This window comes from Stegodyphus dumicola, chromosome 9, assembly GCF_044657685.1.
Source record: "Stegodyphus dumicola isolate Sdum_Otavi_A_Nest chromosome 9, ASM4465768v1".
Classification (NCBI taxonomy): Eukaryota; Metazoa; Arthropoda; class Arachnida; order Araneae; family Eresidae; genus Stegodyphus; species Stegodyphus dumicola.
The window spans coordinates 161,328,139-161,352,587 of record NC_140776.1 but is presented as its reverse complement, the minus strand read 5'-3'; the positions used below and the strand labels follow the sequence as shown (position 1 = coordinate 161,352,587).

Below are 24,449 nucleotides of genomic sequence, written 5' to 3'. Positions count from 1 at the left end.
CAGGATCCTTCTTTTGCACTTTTAGCGTAGTGACACAGACCTGCTACAACTCCACAGCCTTCACAAGAACTGTATGCTGCTGCTGCTGCTGGAACCCGAGTTTCACGGTATACAGTTGCCTTCATTAGATAGGGCTATATGCCAGAGGACCAGTTGTTTGCTTCACACTCAATGAAGCACACGAAAGAGTGCGTTTAGCATGCTGCAGACAATACTCACCTTCGACCAGACTTCAGTAAAGCACCGTGCTCCTTACAGATAAGTCGAGATGCAACCTGGACATTGATTCTTGGCGTAGCGGAATCTGCAATAATTCTAGACCCCCTCCTCATTAAGGAAAAGCGTTACTATGGTAGTGGAAGTGAAATGGATTGGACAGGCATTATGTTGGTCAGCTGCACAACCCTGCGTATGTTTAACGAAGGTTCTTTGAGTGATATGAGTTATAGGGAGGAGATCTCAAAGCCCTATGTTCGACTTTTCAAGGTTTAATTTGTTTTAGGCTCCTGCTAATTGGCGACAACGCTCGTCCACACAAGATTGAGCTAGTCGACGATTACCTGGAAAGTGAGGATGTTCGCCAAACGGATTGCCCATCTAGATCTTCTGACCTAAACCTACAGAGCGTATTTGGTACGCTCTTGGGAGGGCAGTTACATTTTACCATCTGTCCTAAGCCATAAGGGAGTTGAAAGTTGTAGATTTGGGATCGAATACTACAGGAACTCCTCGACTGGCTTCTGCCGTCACGTTGCACGACCTGGACGTCATACTGGCGTTGGAAAGTTGTAGATTTGGGATCGATTACTACAGGAACTCCTCGACTGGCTTCTGTCCAGTATGCCGTCATGCTGCGCGTCCTGGACGTCATAATGGCGCTGGTTCAGTATGACGTCACACTGCGAGAGAGAATCATACCCCATATTAGGTTCATTTCCAATTCGATATTACAGGGTGGATTTTGTACATCCCTGCAGGATAAGCTTTCCTAATAATCATACGTACATACAATGGCTTGTGAATAGTATATCTCTTTCTTTGTTGCAAATGTGTATTCATACCATATTTCATTAAAATCTATCCGTTAGGCTTTCAGGAATTCTAAATAATGTGAGTTCCTCTACTTAAAAGTTCCAATAGACTTCACTTCTGATATTTTCTATATTAAAAATTCACAAAATCTTCTTACATTCTGTTGATATTAATTGAATTACATTGGTAATTCAATTAATAAGAGAAAGAAATGTGCTTAGCTATTGTATTACTTTTAGAAAATCTCTTTCAGTTCATTACAATGCAAGTAAGACCTATTATACTATACTATAATGCTTTTAATAATAACCACATATCATCTCTGTTAAAATCGTTTAGTTTAGTCTCTTATTTCTAGATAGGTTTTGTTTATAATGAAAGAAACGGCCGGATTGCATAAATATCAGTTATTTCTAAATCATGTGTTTAATAATTACTTCAAATATACTAACCAATAAGAAAACAAATAAGTGGATTTTCGATATTATTAACAGTTTCATAATGGTCCGAAAATTGTTATTTACTAAACAATATAATCTTATTTATAAAATTATAATTTTTGTATTTAGATTGATAAATGTGTATATTTTATACATAACATGCTAATAGCCCAATATTATGATTAGTAACAGATCTAATTTTCATTTCCATTTGTTCAACCTAATTTTTCATTTCTAAATTCCAAAAGTAGTACTTTATGTGTCGAAAGTACTATTTTTCGAATTTAGAAATTTATTACTTCGATTGCTTAAGTATTTTTGTATAGCCTGTTAAAGTACATTATTTCTTTTTATGCTTTTAAGTTGGACTATAAAATTTTAGTATTTTGTCATAAATTAAGCGATGGTTTAAATGTTATTTATGTTTGTGTGTTTTTGTTTTAAATTAGTTACTTACATTGCATTTTGAACGCTGTGGAAAATATTACGGTTCTCCAGGAGGACAAGGAGCTTATGGTGCTGCATCTGAAGAAGAAAAGAGGCTGACAATGATTCTCTTCACAAACATTTTTGATTCTCTCGCAAAAATGGTAAAATATTGATTAAAATAATTCTTATTTAATGTATAAATATAATTAATTAATAATAATTTTTCCTTAATTAATTAATTATTTTTTATAATTATTAATTAATAATTGTTGTTTCTTGACAAGACACTTCTTCAAGTATATTTTAAAATATTTAATTTTCTTAATATTCAAAGTTCTGGAAATACAGTCAGGCAAAAAAAAAATCACATAATTCTAAATATATACAGTAAAATGTTATTCAGATAGAACAATAGAAATATGCGTGTAGATAACCCATTAACCTAAAGCAGATTGTGTGCACATGCAGGTTTATAGCATTTGATGGTACTTAGCGCAAGTAAAAACAACCCATATAAATGCGACTTCATAAATCTTGGTAGCTAAAATGTGCACATCTTATTGCAGTATTGTGGAATTTCCATAAACAAACAGCCTCCCTATCTGATCATATGCCAGGAATTTTTAGTCATATTTCAGGAACTAATTATGTCACAAAGCCATCAAGTTGATCTTTCGTAATTGAATCACGAGAACAATGGAATTATAAAAATAAGAGAACAAAGTTTCCACAACACTAAATATATCACATGTCGATATGTTGTAAGGATTTATATTTATTTTTACTAATAAGTTAAATTTTAGTTCAGACTTTCCTATAAGCCTTCATTCGCCTAATTGTCGGTGCCAGAATAGTTAAATTTTGGTAGCGCTCGTGGAAGAAAGCAAATTCTACCTTGAGGAGAAAAGTTTAAATACTGAGTTTTTAGAAGGAGAGTTAAAGAGTTGGGCTCTAGCTGCCGTCTCTGCCGTAGGTACGTTTGATGATTGCTGGTTCAAGTGGCTTAATTGCATTTATCTGCTGTCACTAGTTTTAGAAGGGGGTTGAAGTTCGGGATTTCGCTGAGCCCTGTAGTCTAGTTATATCGTATCGTTTGTTAATATATTCAAACTTTTAGTTTCTATTCTCTGACTTTCAGTTACCGCCCAAATAGAGGCGAAGTTTGTTAGCGTCTCAAGCAAGACGCATTGTAAATTTTAAAGAGTTAATAAAGGGTTTGAACCCTTCTTCTGTGTAGTTTCCTGCTACTCCTGTATCCAGATAGAAGTTAACCCCCTGGAAACTACAGTGTAATTCAGAGCAATGAACGCAATATACCGCAGGAAAGGCAGCATAATAGGGATGTTTGATGACAGCCACTATAAGGTTGTCTGCGAGTTGCTAACCTTCAGCTTGAGCAGTGTTTGACATTGATGTCTGAGAATGCTTTTTACACAGTACTAACACACAGTTCGGAACAGTTATATTAAGCCTTAATTAAAGAAATAAAGGATTTGTTGGAAAGTTACAAAACGATGTATAATATCTTTTACGATAATGCTTTATGTTGAAGCTTTTTACTTTCTACAGCACATATCTGAGCTTATGTAAGCATATATATTTTTAAATTTTACAGGAATACGATCCAGAGCTCTTCAACAAATCTCTGCCTTGTCTAACAGCAATTGCTTGCGCTCTTCCACCTGACTATTCACTTACTCAGAGTGGAGAAGACGATTTGTACAAGCAGTCCGGACCAACCGATGGCCCTTACAATCCTGAACCTATCGTAACAACTGCGTAAGTTTATTACTCTTTTAATACAATACAAACTTACAACTTTACCAGGCTTTACTGAAAGCCATTCTTTACTGAGGCTCTGCACCACACTTTACTAATGGTCAATTCTCCTGACAACCTTGAAGTACTGCGAGTTATTGAGTATAATAAGACTTACACAAGTAAGAGATTGATATAAAATAAAGTCTTATTTATCAAACAATCGTGATTTGCAATTAAAGAGATAACGTAAAAATGTCAATAGATCTTTATTGAATTGAATTTTACAGTCAGGTTATCCTAGTTCTCATAATTTGTACAATCAAGAGCTACTATGCTCTGAAAGGAAACCTGATCTATAGCATTCCAGTCATTTCAACAGGCTTCGTAGCGGTCCTTACAAGTGCTTATAATTCCTTATATTTGAAAATAAAATATAAAGGCCCTTATAGGTGCTTACTTTTTCTTTAAAGCCCTTATTTTTTTTTGTTTTTAGTGCTTATTTTTTGCTTTTAGTGCTTTTTTTTAATCCTTTGTTTTTAATGAACGCGCATTTCCCCCCCGTATCAAAGCCGAAACTAAATAAAGAACTTTTCTTCCTTATATGCAACGTCAGATAGTGAATCATACTTCCGGAAATTGCTTTTCCCCCTCTTCCTCTGCATTAACGTAACCTATGGTCCGCGCGAGAGTACAGACAGGTGCACGTCTTTCTATTGGCCAAAGAATTGCGAAAACGGTAGAAAATTCCGGTACATTTGGTATTCTTTTCCTCCCACCCAAATACTACACATGTTTGAATTTCTATCAAGATTTTAATAATTTGCATTCTCGTTCCGCGTGGTCAGTTCATATTCGTGTTTATTGTGATTGTTATGCTTATATTATGAGCACATGTATGAATATTTATAATAATATAGTTGCAGTAACTGCTGAAGTATAGATAAACTTCCAAAAATGGGTGTGTTTTTACACAGATTAGCTTTCTAAGGAATAATATTCGGAATGGCTTAATAAAAGGAAAGTAATCGAATAGTCAAAATAATTTCATTTTCTTTGCCAATACATCATACAGTATGGAGCTTGGGAGTTTCTCTGCAAAATCTCTAATATTGAAGCAGCGGACATTTTTTTGTCACTGTCCAATCTGGATTTAATAGGACTAAAAGTTTTGCAGTCTACCCAACCCAAGCGAAGATTGATTCTATTCCGGAAATTTAATACAGTCTGTTGAAAATTAGAATCAGAAACACCCCAGATTAGTAAGTCTCTTTCTTTTCCTTTATTTAGTTCTTTATTCTCCGAATACCGGCAGGTGTTGATTACGATTGCGTAATATCACATATGGAAGAATTACGCCGCACGTATTGCGCAATAACGTTTGCGGTATTTTGCATTGATAGTTAATTTTGATGTTCAGTCTGAGATTTGTTTATGAACACTTAAAAGAGTTTTACTGTGCTTTCTAAGCAGAATATTTCTCAGTTCCGTTGGTTTTTATATGATGCACATATCGAAATGTCAAAATCATTTATTTAGCTTAAATTTGAATCTAAAGAACGGCTACAGTCTCCCCCACTCCTCTTTTTCCAGTTACTATCGGGAATTTCCGAGTATGCGGGTTAGTTAAGCTTTTACTGTTAAAGGATGACTGCATGAAGCAATTTCCCGTCTTCTGATTTCAGAAATGGGCCTCTTTTTTACTTAAATTACTTTGTTTGGGATATATGTTAAGGGAAACCTGTTATAGAATGAAAATTTAGAAAATGTTCAGAATTTTGATTTAAGTTAAATTATTTAAATGTTAATATGAGTGGAAAAATAAATTGTATTTATTATTATGTGCCAAACGAATACAATTAATATGGCTTATTATTATTTATTTTCTATATTTTCAACTGAAATATCATTAAATTTTGTAATATAGTTTAGTTCTGCATAGTTTTTTTCTCTCATTGTAAACTAATTCTGTAAATTGAACTGTCATTTAAAATTAAAAAAAATAAAAGTTAATTGTTTTCCATTGTTGAGGTAATGCTCATTCTCATAATAAATATTGCATTGCTCATATTTTAAATTACAAGTCTAATTTTTCTTTTAAGGTTATGCAGTTGTGTATAATGTAATTAGACAGGTGCTTATTTTTTCCTTAAAATGTGCTTGAAAAGTGCTTATAGGTGCTTATTTTTTTAACTAAAATGTGGCTATGAACCCTGTTTCAAAAAGATTTCACTTAACATGCAGGACAGTCAAGGAATTTAATGAGGGACTCAAAAGCGTACCCATTCGCTCTTAGTAGAATTAGATGGAACAGCGCATGATCAAATAACAATAGCACATAACTTTTGCTCTAGAGCAGTGGTAACGAACCTTTTTGGGGCCCCGTGCCCAAAAGTCAACCAAAACCCACTTATTTATAGCAAAGGGCCTACACTCAAATTAAACCTGAAAATACGTTGTTTAATTTTGTCCTTATTTGGAAAGTCTGGGAGAAAAGGGAGAAATGTTGCGTGGGAGAAAAGAGAATTACTCCCAGACAACATAGCCTCTTTGATTAAATCCCCATCGGAGAGCGGTTTATCATGTGTTACCAGGCACAATAAAATTTGAAAGCTGACCGTTGTTAAATGGTTTCTTTTAGAAAGGTAATTGCAAAAAACATCTTTCTGGTAATTATAATTCCTCAATTTAACATCATCCGTTCAGCTTCATCAATTTCGGCAACAATCTTGTGGTTGACGTTAAAGTGTTGTCTGATACTAGATTTGAAACACACAACACTTTTTCCGTACAGAATGCTTAATGCTTTCCTATTCCTTTCAATAACTCCAAATGAGTCTGTCCAGGTGTCTTGAAATGATCTTCCACTATCAGTGATTAATTTTGCTTTTTTTGCTGGAGTCATTTGTGAGGGTTCAAGGCCTGGAGTATAGAAAAGAGCAAAATTTAAAAATGAAGCATTAGATATAAGTATACTAAAAAGAGGTAACATTATTAGCCAATAAAGAGGTAAGGAATTGAATTTTCACGAATCAACAATCTATGGCTGCAGATTCAAATATGAACAGGGGACAGCAGTAACTGTTAACCCGGACATCTCTTTGTTAAACATCTAAATTTAAATTTCATTTGCTCCTTTTCGGCTTTATTGGGCTTATTTTGGCTGAGCGCATGTGAATAAGCTTGGTTTCACTACTAAGCTTCCATGTTTTTACATTATATTCATACGCTTCGTTTAAGATATTAAATTAGAATTGTTCATAAGTTACCTCAAAATGCTTAGATCTGAAAACTGGAATCTATTTAACAATGAAAATATTAAAACTCCCCAGCAGTCTGCAAAAAGTTTGAATTCGTTTAACAACTTTGGCGTATTCTTTGCCCTGTAACAAGTAATATGATTATCCCAAACAACTGAAACTCCATTATTGATATACATATTTAGTGACCCAAGTTGGGTCAATAAATATGTATATCATTCTATGGCGATATATGAAAATCTCATATCTAGGCTTTGGCCGTCTGCCAGTGGCATACTTATGCGATAAGTAAGTAAGTGAAACAAAACACTTATTTAAATTACAGAGTATCATTTATTGTGATTATTGATTAAGGAAGTAATATTTTAGTAGCGTGCCGGCTGATGAGCCTCTGCGTGGCAAATGTGGCCTGCATGCCATAGGTTCGCCATCACCGATCTAGAGAAATTTAACTTGCTCTAGAGCAACTAAAATTTCAACCTTTGTCCGCATTTTATTTTCGTGTGTATTGACTTAGCTGTGCTTAGTTGTGAATAAATAATTCATAAATATTTGTGATACAAACCAAAAGAAGATAAGATCGTTGAATTACGTGTTAGATCTAAAAATATATGTCTCAAATTCCCTTGATTGTATTTGACGACCTCGACATTTGAAATCCAAATATATTTCATACTGTGCAGAAATATCTTTCAGGAAATTAAAAAATTGGCTTTGTTTTAACTTTTCTTAATTTTTCACTGCCCCCAAATCTAGGTTTCGTTGGAAAATTTATTTTCAGGAAAAAAAGTTCGCAATTATCCATCCTTGGAATTCCGAAAAGCACTTTTTCATCAAATTTTCTCAGATGAGATTAAACCTGAGATTTCAAAGAAAGTAATCCTTCAATGGCTCTGTCTGCTGTTCATCATCGTTTTTCATGTATTGCAGCTGAAGAAAAATGTAGTCATTGAAAAAAGTTGAAGGATAAAAATACTAGATACAGTTCACAATAAATATAAAAATAAGTTCTTTATTTTCCTTTTGTATTAATTAATATCTCTCTCAGACAAAGTTAGAAAAATGTAAAAATGGGAACGTAAATCGCTAAAAGAAAGTACCTTTTATTAACGCTCAGATCGTGTGTGTAATATAAAGGGCAAACTAATCTAAAGGTTGTGATTGGATTTAATGACACAGGGAGATTATTTCTGTGCTAGACTCAAGAAAATACTAATATCCAGTAAGTTATGGAACGTGCTTGTATGAAATTTGCGTCCTGTAGAGCCCTTTAAAAGAAGAGCTTCAGCTAACAAGGCACACTCCGTATAGAAATTAGTGAATAATATCTGACGAGAAATTCCAGAGATTAGTGGCAACGTCTTCCATGACATTTATGCTAACATGAAGTTTACTGGTTTAAGTTCTGCCTTTTAACATGAGGTATAATGCTGCATAAGACACAAAAAAAAAAAAGATACTGTAAGCACGAATTTTCGATGAAAGATCAGAATTTGCCTTTTTGCACTGCTTCGGGTTGTCATTATTCTTGTTGTAATGTGCGCATGCACGTGAAATGCTGGTCATTTGTCTTTACCAGCATGTTCTACCTGTCTTGTAAATTTCAAGTTTATTTTGAACTTTCTTCATCGTACAGGAATTTTAATATCCAGCAGCGTATATAAAAATTAAAGACATACACATAAAAGGTAAACTGATCTCCCGTTTTCTTAGCATCCCCTCATGGTGTAATGGTCAACACGCTCGGCGCTAGTCGAGGGATCTGTGTTCGAGTCCCTGCGAGGACATTGCTCATTTTTCACCTCTCCTGCTTCGAAGTAAACTAATAGCTCTACAGTGGCGCCCTAACTAAAAGGGTGGTAGATGCCTTCGTGGTGTAGTGGTCACCACGCTCGGCGCGTATCGAGAGGTCAGTGGTTCGAGTCCTTGCGAGGGCACTGCAGACTTCTTCAGTTTCCTCACATCGAAAAATTCTAAATGACTCTACAATGGCACCTGAACTGAAAAAGGTGGTGGATGGGGATTCTCCTCAACCAAGATTTGGCGACTGGGTCCCCTAATCCCCAATCGCCATTTAAAAAGGGGAATATATAAGGTATTTCTCCCGCCTTCTTAGCATGCTTTCGTGGTGTAGTGGTCAGTACACTCGGCGTGTATTCGAGAGGCCTGTGGTTCGAGTCCCGGCAAGGGCATTGCTCATTTTTCACATCTCTTGCTATCCAAAAATACGTAATGTCTCTAGATAACTCAAAATGTGTTATATTAAACCTTTTTCTTTATAACATAATAATCTTTGATAATTTGGTATCTATTTCAGAGTACAACTGACGCCTGATCTTACTACTGTGATCGTGAAATTTGCAGAGCATTTTCATGATGCCTGGGCTAGCCGTAAGGTAAAATATTCATATTTCGATTAAGAAAACATTTAAAATAACAGAACACGTACGCTGTAACATAATATGTTATAAATGTTAAAGACTCTGAATCGTAGAACTGTTGTTTTTATTTTCGAATCGGTTTTTCAGCAATGAGCTCTAAATAGATTATTACTTAAACAAGCCCATTCATTTATTAACACGGTTATTTAATTTCACAGCGAGGTTTCTTTATTTACATATTCTACTTCACGTAGTATCACATTCTCAGTATAAAATTTTCAGTAGAGAATAAATGATGTAAGAAAACATTTGAAACACTTTTATTAGAAAAAGAAAACATTTGATGCAACTATTTTATAAATATTTACCATAATATTAGAGTAACCAGTTAAGAAAATTAAAACAGCTTAGTTTATTTTCATGCATAAATAAAAATAAAAATCAGTTCTCCAAAGGTTCCCAGGAGTTTAATTTTAGAATGGACGATGAAGACTGGTTTTCATCATTAAATGAAGAATCAGAATCGTTATTCATAGCAAGCTGTCAGTGTGAGAACACATTAGTAGAAATTAACGTAAGTTAACTTTTCCTAAAGTTGTGGAACATAGAAAAGTTTAGGAAGCACTGATTTAAAAGAATTTTAGTTACAAGGATAGGATTATACTCAGTATAATAGCATATTACTAACGATGATTATACTTATAAAAACATTATCAATTATTTCTATACATTAATGAAGCAGAAAACTTCAAAATTCAAAAGATCAGTGTTTATTACATGCAGTTGCCACAATTGTATACAAAAATTGCCTATTCATTGTATGATAATATTTCTAAATCCTGATCAATTCGTTGACCAGAATTGGATGCTTCATACTTTAGCAAAAGAGTAAATAATATTTTCTAACATCAAAATTTAACAGTTAAAGTATTATATTCAATTAGGTTTTATGGATTGATAATATCTTTCATTATCTTATCGGGTTTTACTTGATTTGGAATTGATAACCCTATCAGACGTGATTCAAATTAGTAGTATTATACTCAGTATAATAGCATATTACTAACAATGATCATACTTATAACATTATCAATTATTTCTATACATTAATGAAGCAGAAAATTTCAGAATTCAAAAGATTTTTTTATTACATGCAGTTGCCACAATTTTATACAAAAATTGCCTATTCATTGTATGATAATATTTCTAAATCCTGCTCAATTCGTTGACCAGAATTGGATGTTTCATACTTTAGCAAAAGAGTAAATAATATTTTCTAACATTAAAATTAACAGTTAAAGTATTATATTCAATTAGGTTTTATGGATTGATAATATCTTTCATTATCTTATCGGGTTTTACTTGATTTGGAATTGATAACCCTATCAGACGTGATTCAAATTAGTAGTATTATACTCAGTATAATAGCATATTACTAACAATGATCATACTTATAACATTATCAATTATTTCTATACATTAATGAAGCAGAAAACTTCAAAATTCAAAAGATCAGTGTTTATTACATGCAGTTGCCACAATTGTATACAAAAATTGCCTATTCATTGTATGATAATATTTCTAAATCCTGCTCAATTCGTTGACCAGAATTGGGTGCTTCATACTTTAGTAAAAGAGTAAATAATATTTTCTAACATCAAAATTAACAGTTAAAGTATTGTATTCAATTAGGTTTTATAGATTGATAATATCTTTCATTAGCTTATCGGGTTTTACTTGATTTGGAACTGATAACCCTATCAGACGTGATTCAAATTATCGCTAGATCTGAAGTAACTATAAGTAAGGATAAGGTTTTAATAACCTTTTTTATTTAAATAGAAATCTAAAACATAAATGTACCTTTCTGATGATGTCCACTTTTAGTCGTGGATTTTGAGTCAGAAAGGAAAATAGTGGATTTTTAACCAAATATTCTGCCCCCCCCTCACTTAAGGAACACGTGCAAGTAACTTGTCCCCCTATCAGCTATAGCTTGAGTGAATAGTTTCCTTTACTTTAAGTTATCCATACGCACAACTACACATTTGACGATAACTTGCTAAACTTGGCTTCTATAGCGCAGTCGAACAAAAGTGAAATAAAATTTATATGAATTTAACCATGTTTAAAATTAATTCAGCCATGAAATTACCCGATAATGGTGAAATAAAACTCACATAGATTTAAAACTGATTAACAATAAAATGAAAATATTCTGTAAACGTATATTAAAAGCTACTAGAGGGCTGCAGCCAAAGAAAAATTTATAAATTCTATGTACACCTGAAAGAAAAATGATAAAAATAATTTCAGTATAAACGAAATCAGTTCATTCTTTCCAAGCAACAATCAATTCGTTAATGTGCTAACGATATCAGTCACAATTCGTGGTTATGCAAGTAAACAGAGCAATCAGTTTCAAATTAAACATGGAACAGCAGTCAAAGACAACAGAATTAAATTTTATCCTAAACTCGGTTAATAATTCTAATTGGCGTCGCAAAATCAAACTGTCGACAATGAATATAGCTCAAAGCAGAATTATTACAGCTATCAAAAGTGGCAGGAACTCGCACGCGCAGGCCAGAAACACCCTCTGTCTTAAAATCCTAAAACCTCAGTTTAAATACTGACTATCTCATTTGCATTCTGATGAGGAAAACGGAAAAGAGAAGTTTTTGTAAAGATCCAAATCATAATAGCAACTGTTTAATTCAAATTATAACCTTACAAGCTTTTCAAATTCCAAAATAAAATACATTTTTAGCATAGCAGATACGGTTTGGTTGACCGCAAGTGACACTTTATTACCTTATTTGATATAGCGGGCCTATGAAGGGAACTTGAAAATGTTGATGAAATGAAATGAAAATGAGATGTGATGTTATGGGAGTGAAAATGTTATGTGATCTTTACATATTCAGTGCATTTCTTGACACAACATATTCGACTAAAAAAAATGCATTGAGTACGTGTTCTGTGTGCATATTGGTTCCATATTCAGCTATGCATAAATAGCTGAACAAGGCTTGTAATTTTTATTACAAATTGGAATCAAATTTCCCCATTTTTCAAGTTTATAAGGCTATGAATATGTAAAGTGAGAGTCAGGTTACTAAATGTATCTTATGCAATATTTCTTGTTTTGCAGATGGGCAACGGTTGGGTTTATGGAGATTATTGGAATGATGAAAGAAAACTACATCCACGTCTAAAACCATACGCATTATTGGGTGATTGGGTAAGTAATAGTAACAAAATTAAATGTTATGAATGTTTTTGATATTATTGATAATAAATATCTGAAGAAGTATTAGCACTGTTCCGATTACAAAAACGTATTTAAAATGTAAAAAGATTAAATAAATGTTTCACTTATAAAGCAGCAATCATTGCAATAATAAAACATATTGTGGCATTTTTTTTTTTTTTCTGACACCAGTTTTTTTTTTTTCTGACACGTTATTTTCTTCCTTCACGTTCGTACGGGTTCGTGTGGATTTGGTGTGAATAACGACGACAGCACTTGATGGAATATCGAAACACACTTTATTTACTAATATTAATTAGGACAGCCCCAAAACACTTTTACAGTCGTCGAAGATCTACTATAAACATTCTGGAACAATCAGCAGCACAACCTTCAGAATATCAGGCTATCACGGGGAAGACAGTTTCACCGCAAAGCACCAGAATACAGCTCCCGACTCTTCGGTTCAGTCGTTCCCGGAGCTCAACACGCTCTCTTGACGACGTACTAACCGTGATACACTAAGAGACTCTTTCGGTGTACTCGATGACCCACTCGGCACTCGCTGGCCGGCTGTCAACTCGATCATCTCCGCACGGACTAACTAGATGTGACACACTATCTCGCACTGAATCTCCGCGTACCAGCAGGGTTTATGTAGTTTTTGGTTTGTGTTCGAGAACATTCTGGTCTAAACCGGTAAGAAATCGTTCCAGAAGGTTCTCCATCCGTCCATGGCATATCGCCAATTTTGTCGCCAAACCTGCGATTTCTCGCCAAATGTGGCAATCCTGCCTTTTCTTACCATTTATGGCAACCCTATTACTGCTTTGCGGGGAAGAATCTTTCCGTGCTGTGCATTTCGTAACAATATTAAATTCACTAACGGGATGCATTGTACATTTGCCATTAAAAACACACTGAAGATATGTAGCTGTGTATAAGTAATTATATTATGCTAATCCACAGGCTATAAATCAACTTTAAGAACACTGATTCTTTTTTCACAATTCCTTAGGAGAAAGAACGGTATGAAGAACCTATTCGTGAATCTTTGAAAGCATTATTAGCTCTTGGTTGGAAATTAGACTTGAGTGAAGCGGCTCGCAGTTCATTGCCGCGAACTTCAAAACCTGTAAGTACTTTTGTATCCTTTTTGTGATGCACTGTAACAGTTTTCTATCATTACGACCACTATATTATTCTTTTTTTCCAGCCTGAGTCGCCACATACTTATACTCCGCAACCAGTGGACATGACTAATTTAACCTTGACGAAAGAAATGCAGGTTTGTTATATTTTTTCATTCCTATTATCTTCTTGAAAATAAATATATCTACTGAATTTTCAGTATTTGTATACAGCCGTCGGGCCGTATCCGACCCCAAAGCATTTTTACGTAGTCCGTGAATACATCTCAATGATGCATTTGCTGCAAATAAAATGCTTAAAAGTTTAAAGACGTAGAGATTGAGTTTATATGCGCAACTGTTGAAAATAAAAGAGATGGAGTGATTAAGTTAGGAATTTGTCTTTGTAACAATGCCAGGCAACGTGATTGGAGTAAAATGGGAGAACTGTAGACATCGGTACAATCAATAAATTCAATTCGGCCCCCCCCAACAGTTGGTGGCGCTTCAGTATTTTGGTGTTTCTAGTTTTTTATACAGTGAATTAGTACTTTTGAGATAAGCTTTCCTTCATTCAGTTTCTAGTTGGTTAGGTCGATGCATAGCTATGCAGTTTATATTATAGATGGATACAAACTAAGTATGCCTTATAGAAACTTTTTATTTGCGCTTGTTGTTAGATATACATTATATCAATATCTTTTACTTCGAATTGTGCACAATGTTTGAGGGTTTCTCTCATGCAAAATTTCATCTTGTTAAATTAAAGCTGTAAATAAAATTATAATAGTGATTTTAATTAAAAGATTAAACTGCTAAAGCGGTCTTTAACAAAACGTGGGAAAAAAATAAACGAAGGTGGAGTTGAAAGAAAAATGAACGAAGGAGGACTTGTCAACGCCATTAAGGAAGTAGTAAAATATAATGAAGTTCATAATTATTTATGTACATGAATAGTGTGTTTTCTATTGGTGTCGGAGAATAATTTAATGAGCAAAACGTTGTTAACTATTCAGGAGTTTTGTTCCACTTGTACAGTTGTTTAATTGTTAAGTTATGGAATTAACGGCTTCTAAGGTATTTATCCCATCTTCTTACATGCCTTCGTGGTGTAATGGTAAGCCCACTCGGCGCGTATTCGAGAGGTCCGTGGTTCGAGTCCAGGTGAAAGTTTTGCTCATTTCTTCAACTTCCTGACATCCCAAATAACCTAATGTCCCTACAGGCTTAATAACTTGAATTATTTGAAATAAATATCAATTTAAAAATTTAATATTTGCCAAATTTAATATTTTTTATTAATGTTTGAATTACAAAACAACAGAAAATTTTCCAGGCCTTTATATTGCAGATAGAAAATAAATACACATTTTATTTTTTTCCTTTGCATTATTATTATTGCTTCTTACGTATCTTTTGATAAATATTTAGAAAATGATATTAAAAATTTAATTAAAACAATTTTATTATGTAGAACGATGTTTCATTTTGTAAAAAAAATCAGATCCGTCAGTTGCTTTCAAATCGTAATTCGACCTTCATGCAATTTGAGTTTCAGACCACTGGTATGAAGCACTTTGTTTCAGTAATAACTTCGCATGCAATTGAAGTCAAAGTTACTTTACGAAATTGATTTAACTTTTTTCACCCCTACTCTGAGTTCTCTATACATCGAACTACTGAGTGTAAAGGCCCCAGAATTGTTGAACATACTATTCAAGACATGGGGAAATGGATTACGTGAAAACAATAGTACCAGAAACACCGATAGGTGGCGCTGTGAACAACAGAATATATGCTGAAAAGATACAAAATACACTGCATAGCACATTTTATTCGAATGTACCAAACATTCACATCACAAAAACCTTATCGATGCAATGGAAGCTGCTCAATATAGTTTCCTTCTTCAAGATGTAAAATCTGCATTCTGTGGACAGCTTGCTCAACTGCGAATCATAATTGGTCGATTGAGATGCTTTTCACATGCAGAGTGATGCTGTCTTTCAAATATGCCAAAGTTACTAGACGTCTTCGATAAACAAGATTATTTAAGTAACCCCACAGCCAAAAATCCCATGGATTAAGATCTGGAGAACGAGATGGTCAGAGAGCGAAATTGCAGTTACAATGACAGTTTAAGTTTCCTAACTTTTTTGTGTTATTTTTTTCATATCAGCAATAGAAATTAAAAAGAAATGATTCCATACCTCATGTTTTTTTTTTTTGGTGATTACTTGTGCCTTTTTAGCATATTTTCCGTTGCATAGCGCCACCTATCGGTGTTCCTGGAACTAATTTTTTTTTTTCACGTAATCCGTTTCCCCATGTCTTGAATAGTATGTTCAACAATTTTGGGGCTTGGGGATGTGAAACTCAAGATGCGTGATTAAATTTACTGCTCTATACAGGAAATGAATTGCATCGTATGCCATACTTTTAAATACTGAGTAATCTGAGAACTATGCTATAAGGATAAGATATTGCATCTAACTGTACTAGTTACATTTTTCAACTGCACGCTTGTTGAAGGCTTAACTTTTAAAAAATTTCCTTTAAGAATCGTAAGTTCTCTCTCGGGCTTCAAGTTATCTGTAGCAAAAATCACAAATTTTACAAGCAATTAAGCAGAATGCTGTAGTTCCAATAAAACTAGCATCTGTCATGAAATATTTCTGACTAATATATACGTATTTCTCTGGCGAATATTCAATAAAACTATCTTTTTCAGAATATGTCTGAAAGATTGGCTGAGAATGCCCATGATATGTGGGCAAAGAAGAAGAAAGAAGAGCTACAAGCATTAGGTAAATAACTCTTCTTTCAGTAATCTACTCTTCATCATACTAAAAGAAATAACTCTTTGTTCAATTATATTTCGTTCCAGGTGGTGGAATTCATCCCCAGCTTGTTCCGTATGATCTACTGACAGATAAAGAGAAAAGGAAAAATCGAGAACGTTCGCAAGAATTTTTAAAATATTTGCAGTATGAAGGTTATAAAGTTTACAGGTAAGAGTTTTTACATATTAAGGAAATGCAGTTTATTTAATTAATCATTATCCATTTGGTATTTATATCGCATAAAACACAATCTAGATGGATTTTAAGAAACACAAATGAATCATAAAAAATGAAAATTCACAAAAGTGGCAATTTTAGTTTGATTAAGGTCTCTTCTTTAAATGTTTTCTATTCTAACATGATCAAACTGACATTTTTTAATCCTTTTCACTCTCAAGTGCTTTTTAAAGATAAAGAATGAAGCTGCAGAGTATAGCATTCTTGAGAGAATTTCACTATACTTTCTATGACTTTGTTATTGTATAAGATTTTGCTTAACGTAACGTTTATACTTTATCTTGCTCAGATGAGCAAGATAAAGTATAAATGTTACGTTATCTTGCTCATCTGAGCAAGATAAAGTATAAACGTTACGTTAAGCATTGCCTTACTTTATCTTGCTCAGATGAGCTGCCATAATCACGAGCGAGCTTAATTTACACTTTGCACACAAACAAAAAAAAAATTGGATAGTTCTATATCTCCCGTTATACTGGGCCTACTGACGAAAGGCCGATTTCCCGACTTAGTATATTTTAGATTTATATATAGTATTTTTCTAACATAGGTATTTTGACATAAAATCGGACTTTTTCTTCGTACCGATATTTTTCCATTTTTCGATTCCACGGTCCAAATTATCAATAAATTAAAAATTTTTGTAAAATTTGGTGAGAAACGTACCGAGAAATTAAAAAATTTATCTTGGCGTACCTTTTTCAGTTTGCGGCAAGAATAATGCACTTTGCTAAATTCTTAATATTTGATAACCTATTTTCCTTTCATTGTGCTTGAGCGATAAAAAAAAAGTGAATCGTTCATTTTTTCAAATAATTTAAACAAAGGGCGTGAACCACATTTGGCGATAATATCGCTTCTAACATATATGCCTTATTTCAAAACGCGCCAATGTATAAATTCAGGTATATCTTGGGAAATTTTGAATAAAAAACTGTAATCTTTTTCAATAGGTTCAATTGCAAGTTTTGATAAGTTTCAATAAAAAATGTTTTTCGATAACTTTATAAAAATTACTGAAAAATACGAATTAAAAAAGTAAATCAGAAAATAGCTTCGAATTCTATTTGGATTGAACCTAAAATTTGAATTGTAAAAGAAGCAATCAAGTAAGTTTAATTAAAAAAAAGATATTAATAAATAAATTTGAAATTAAATTAATATTGAGAAGCTAAAATTTTGAGAACTGATTTTTTTTTTAGAAACTACTTGGGGGATTTTTTACAAAACGCGGCATTTTGACATAATTGGAGTCGTGGATCGAAATATGGGAGACAATAGTTTATATCAATTTAAAAACGGTCCGACGTTTTGTCAGAATATCTGTGTTAGATCAGTGCTGTATATTGTTACATTGTTTTCTTTTCACGTTACATTAAGTATGGGATCGCGGATTTGGAGTGAATAAGACAACAGCACTTGATGAAGTATCTAAACACACTTTATTGGTCAAGACAGCCCAAAAATCACACTTTACAGTCATCGGAGAAGTATTATAAACACGCTGAAACGATCAGCGACACAGCCTTCAGGTTATCAGGCTATAATAGTGAAGACAGCTTCACTGCGAAGACAATATGACCGAGCCGTTCTCGGAACTGCACATGCTCTCGAAATTCTTCACGCTACAACTCGTGATGTATTTGACGATACACTAGAGTACAGCTCCTGACTCCTCGGTTCAGTCATTCCCGGAGCTCAACACACTCTCTCGACGATGGACTAACCGCGATACACTAAGAGACTCTTTTGGGGCAGTCGACGACCAACTCGTCACTCACTGACTGACTATCAACTCGATGGACTCTCACTAACTCTGCATTGACTGACGATCAACTCACTCAACTGCGAGACACTTACTGACTAGACTCTCACTCTTTAATTAACTCCGGGTACCAGCAGGGTTTATATAGCTTTTGGCTTGTGCTTGAGAAAATTCTGGGCTAAACCAGTAAGAATTCGTTCCAGAAGGTCCTCCATCCGTCTATGGCATATCACCAATTTTGTCGCCAAATGGGCGATTTCTCGCTAAATGTGGCAACTCTGCCTTGCCTTGCCATTTTCTGGCAACTCTAAACCTGCTTTGCGGGGAAGGAAAGCAGGTTTAGAGATAGTATCTTACATTTCGTAACAATATAAATCTAATATATATATATCCTAAGTCCCGCTTTCCACACATGGGAGAACGCAAGTTAAATTTTGTCAATCGGCTCAGTAGAACGGGAGATAAAGAACTGTCACTTTTTTGTGTGTGAGTAAGGTGTACGTATTAAACCTCAGTTAGAAAACACAGAGACAATACCCACCTAAAAATTTATAACTGTGACTTGAAGGCTACAAATTAAAACTCAGAATTAATAAAAAATATCCACCGGCTCCTGCGGTATTCCAATTAACTCATAATTTACAGTCATACAAATGGATTATGCTCATGAAGTTTCAGCTGCATTGCTCCCAAGCCTCGCACTAAATTCACTTACCAGCCCTCACCAGCAAGTAGCTAAATGTGCAGCTTTAAGAATTTGCTGAATCGCTGAGTCAAACAAATATTAACAATCCGCGCTATCTTCGTTCTTATATCATTCAATATTTTAAATTAACCTAATTTGAATTCCGGTGAAGGCTGATGGAGAGACAGAAAGGACAACAAAAGAAGTAACATAAAAATAATTGGTTAATTGAATAAACCGAAAGCTGTGTGATAAAAATTTAGACAACCCGTTGTTGTTCATATACACTCTATAACAAAAAGAACTGACGCATCAAGAAGGAGTTGTCCGATAGAGACAAAAATTCGTTTATGGGAAGATTATGTATAGAATAGAAGATGATTAAAATTTCAGAACAATTGAATGATTTATTTCAGAGTTACATACTTACAAGTAATGAGCTCAATAAGATGTTGACCCACCTCTAGCCTGGATGCAAAATGCCATACGTGCCAGAGACTGATAAAGCTCCCGGGTGGTCTCTTGCCAAATTTGTTCCAATTGTCGTGTTAAGTCATCAACATTCCCTAGAAGATGCAGTCGCCTTCCCATTATATCCCACACATGCTCGATGGAAGAGAGATCTAGTGGTCTGGCTAGCCAAGAAAGTGTTTTACAATTCATAGCAACACGTGCCGTATGTGGTCTGGCATTATCTTCTTGAAAATAAGACCAGGATACTGCAAAAGGAATGGTAGCAAAACAGGTCTGAGAATGTTGTCAGCATACCGCTGTGCTGTAAGTAAGCTCTAATGACTACCAAAGGGGTCCGGCTATGAAGGGAAATGGCACCCCAGACATAACTCTTGTTTGAGGGCCTGTGTGGTGTGCAGTAGTGAAACCAGGATCGGCACGCTGCTCTGGGCGTCTCCAGACATGCCTTCGATGATCGTCACGACACAGTTGGAAGCGGGATCCGTGGCTAAAGACTATACGTTCCCAGACAGCATCATTCCAACACGATCGAGCCAAGCACCACTGTAATCTGGCTTGATAGTGTGCAGGCGTGAGTGGCAGGTGGCATAACAGTCGGTACGAGCGTAAATTTCGCTCTCTCGATCGTCTGTGAATGATCATGGTGGACTATCGTGTGCGGGACGCATCCCTGATGGTTGATAGCGATGAACAGCTGTGACAGCTGATCTGACAACCACTCTGTCCTCCCGAGTGGTTGTGGCTGTAAGTCGACTGCTACCATCATGATGCTGAAATCTGCCATTGTCCACCCCTTCTAATCGCCGCATCGCTTCGACTCATACGACGAGCGATTCTCCGATTTGCTCAATCTGCCTCTTTCGATCCAATGATATGACTTCTTTCAAACTCTGGCAGTTGCTAGTAATGGGCTCGAATCTTGCGGCGAGGCATTTTTTTCAGTCTTTGAAAGGTATCCTAAATCGCAATGCGACAGAAATTTTAACAAGAGTTCAAGAACAGCTCCTTGTATACATATGCTGGATGAGCTAGAGATTATTCATTCATTGGATACCAAATTTTAATCATTTGCATATTTGGTTAAAGCATTTACGCTTGCGAAATTTCAAAGCAATCATATGATTCCTTTCTTAGTGCGTGGAGTTCTTTGTTATAGAATGTATTTTCATTTGCTTGATTTACTTTGTGTACTACTCCTGATACAACTTCGGACTCTAAGAAGTTCACATATTATCCCAATTTTCTTTTTGAACATAATAAAAGAAAAATTGTTTGAATAAAATTCTGAAATGAATTCCAGTGTTAAACAAGTACTTAAAACGCGTTTTCCCGTATACAAATAATCACGATAACCTGGTGGCTTTCGCGATACATGAACGGACAGATGAGTATGCAATCATACGTTTCATGTTCTGCGTTTGAACATTTTAGATGCTTGTGAGTAAACAAACTCCTTACTTTAGAGATTAAAGACAAAAATAATGAGTCAAAACAGAGACATTTTCTTTACCTTATTTTATTAGCACGTTAATTAATTTCTGGGCTGTTTTCAAAGCCCAGCGCATATGCGGTAGATTGAAGAAATCTGTCTGTTTTGACATTATAAGATATGAGCACTAGGAAATGCTTTAGCTTTTGTAGTTAACATGCGTTAAACTTTGTGTAGTGTGTTTGATGTTGTCATAGTAAGCATAAGTAGTCACTAAAACTGTATTATGCATCCATCATATGTAAGATGTTAGTAGCTTATGCCCTAGTAATAATCGAATGAAAGTATAGGACTAATTATTTAGATAGATATACAATCGAACTTGGCTGCCAAAAACCTACCCTTGCTTATGATATTTGTCTTTTCATTTAAAGATTAATTCAAAGTGTATAAGAATACACGTGAGTTAAAATAATTTATACTAATTGTTTTTTATGTCTGTCGTTGCAGTCGAGTTCGAAAGTAAGACTGATGTTTATATATTACAGCCGATTTCGACTGTAATATGCAAACGCATACCATACTTTCGAGCACGAAATATTCGCATTAATACTCATAGAAACCTATTTTGCAACCGAAACCAAAGAATTTCATAATTGAGTTTACTTGCTGAAAGGACACTGAACGTAACGAGAAAAACAATTAATTTATGGAAATTCTGAGACGAAAATTAAGAATACTTCATCATAACAATTATTTTAAATTCTTTTCTGAAAATATTTTGTCTTTCTACTGTATGATAATTTCACAGGTATTTTACGGTATTTGCGTTCGTTATTCCTGTATAAAAATGATTCTTAACTAGGAACTACTCTTATATGCGCCCTCAGTTCGCCAAATTTCTCGCCAAAACTCCACGCTGCCATATTACTATCTCAATTGTTTTGTCTACATTTCGAACTTTAAGCCTAAAATGTCTCCTAAAACGCGGTTTTCGCACATGCAAAAACCCCGTTTTGAACACACAATTTAAGCTAAAATTCCGAAACAAATACAAAAAAATTCTGATAGCAAAAACGTAAAGTTTCTAACCAAACATATTTGAAAGAATCCATGTTCACAGTGATATATTTTAACTTAAAAAACATCTACGAATTGCACAATCTAGGCAACGAACGAATCTACGAACTACGCACACCTCACTTTATTAAATTAACATAACAACAATAAATTTCAAAGAATACCATGTACATAGCATTCTGTTTAAACTTGAAAAAACATCTACGAATTGCACAATCTAGGCATTGCGCACAAATCAACCAAATAAACTAAACTAAATTACAAACAATTCAAAAAACAACAATAACAACAAAAATTCATAGTAAAAAAACAATTCAGCTTCTAAAAAATAAAAACAGTAAAATAAAATGCACTTACCACAATACATTCCTGAATAAAATTTCGCCAGTCACATAATGTCTCCGAACAAAAGTACCACTCCAAATCCACACAAGAACTATCAGAAACGCCCTTCTTCGTCCGTGTTCTCATAGCAGCTCCGCATTTCGGACTCTGTTTTAAAAGTCCCCAGAAATTCCAAAAATACACACCAATCCTCATAAACTTACCCGTGAGCAAAAGACTCGTTAACAATTCCAACATCGTACCTTTTAATACTAAATTTACTTTCCACACAATCTAAAATACGCGACTGAAATCTTCCCACCACGTCTATCATTGCAACATAGGCCATTTCAAAACACGCACGACACGAACCAACGAGCGATTATACCACTCCAGGAAAAGATTTTTCAACGTCCACAGGTTTGCCATACAACTCGCAATCGTGCCAAAAACCAGCGCAGAACACATATCGCCACATTTGGTGAAATTAGGACGCATATAAGAGTAGAGCCCTTAACTATGCGATTTTTAATATTTATTGTTATATGAACTATAACTAAATATTTATTTATCTTAGATTAGACCAATTTTCAAAAGCCAGAACAAAAAAACTCCGTCATGTTTCGGCAAACTAAATTGACTATATCAAAGGAAGTATAGTATGTAAATATATGGGCACTAAAAGATGCGTTTAATTTCGTCTTTTTCTCACATGCATAGATCAGCTTATCATTTTGACAAAATATTTATGTTAAGATTGAAATTGAACTTTGAAACTTCCTAGTTTTTTTTGCTAAAATCAATTTTACTTTTCGTTAGTATTGACATACGGGCAATTTACTGACTGAAAGACCAATTGTGGCAAAAATAGAAGAATTTAGCTGTCGTTTTTATTAGCTATACTTACATATAAATAATATCCAAATATTTTCTTAATAGTTTACTATTTTTAAAACAAATGAATGATTGCGTAATGAAAGAAAGCTTCCTCGCGAATCAAAATCGCAATATTAAAATCTCTTTTAACTGTACTTATCTTTACAAAGTTAGAATTTAAATATTCCGTTGCATTGATTTTAGAATTGTTTATTAATATTTGAAGCATTTTATTGAAACTATTCTTGATAAGCAATTAACGAAAAAAATTATTGCATTTATGGATAATTTTTTTATAGATGCATAAGTTGAATTTCATTGAGCTGTTGAAACTGTAACATTTTATAGTAAATGAATTTAGCTCATGAGAAAAATAATACGTGTATGATATTTATTAGATCTAGTTTACTAGTTTTCTGAATTTTAAAAGAGAAATATGAGTACTACGATTTTTTGTCTGCATGTTTTTTGAAGCATGGGAATGTTTTGAAATCCATTCACAATAACCACCCTTTTTTTATAACCTCACTACTAACTATTTTGAAAGAATGCTTGTTCTGTAAAAACTAACATGCGCAGCAGTTATAATGAAATTAAAATCATTTTTTGATGGAAGAAATCTTAAAATTTAAATTGCAATGCGTTGTTAAATGTGAACTTAATGCACATATTCTTAAATCAGCATTTAACTCTTTTGAATTGGGGGCACTTTAATGGTCTGGAACTATTTTACTCTTGTCCGCTTCCAAAGCAATAGTTATCAGCACATGTCACTGCCACTATACTTATATTATTAAAATACAATTAATTTAATTTTATATTAAGTAATTAAGTTATTAGAAGAAAATTTATGCTTGTTTTTAATAATTCAAAACTATCAGAGTTTGCATAATCTATTTGTCTTATTAACTAAAAATTACATAAGTGTTAGTACTTACATTAGTGAGATAAATGAGCCGTCGATTCTTGCTCAACTGTTCTACGTTTGGATATATGTTGGTAAGAAGAATCAGAATCATAGTGCTTTAAATCCTTCTACGTTTACTAAGACTA

General features: G+C 34.0%; 1 protein-coding gene across 4 annotated transcripts in view; it reads left to right on the top strand.

The window, feature by feature from the left end:
* The window catches only part of RyR (Ryanodine receptor), a 406,107-nt gene that overhangs the window by 217,822 nt on the left and 163,836 nt on the right, over window positions 1-24,449 (top strand). For all 4 annotated transcript variants that reach the window (XM_085824283.1, XM_085824285.1, XM_085824284.1 and 1 more), the window contains exons 55-62: window positions 1,922-2,062; window positions 3,517-3,680; window positions 9,237-9,315; window positions 12,455-12,544; window positions 13,572-13,688; window positions 13,770-13,841; window positions 16,415-16,490; window positions 16,571-16,694. In XM_085824283.1, coding sequence (XP_085680409.1) covers window positions 1,922-2,062; window positions 3,517-3,680; window positions 9,237-9,315; window positions 12,455-12,544; window positions 13,572-13,688; window positions 13,770-13,841; window positions 16,415-16,490; window positions 16,571-16,694 — 863 coding nt within the window. The remainder of the gene's footprint in view (window positions 1-1,921; window positions 2,063-3,516; window positions 3,681-9,236; window positions 9,316-12,454; window positions 12,545-13,571; window positions 13,689-13,769; window positions 13,842-16,414; window positions 16,491-16,570; window positions 16,695-24,449) is intronic.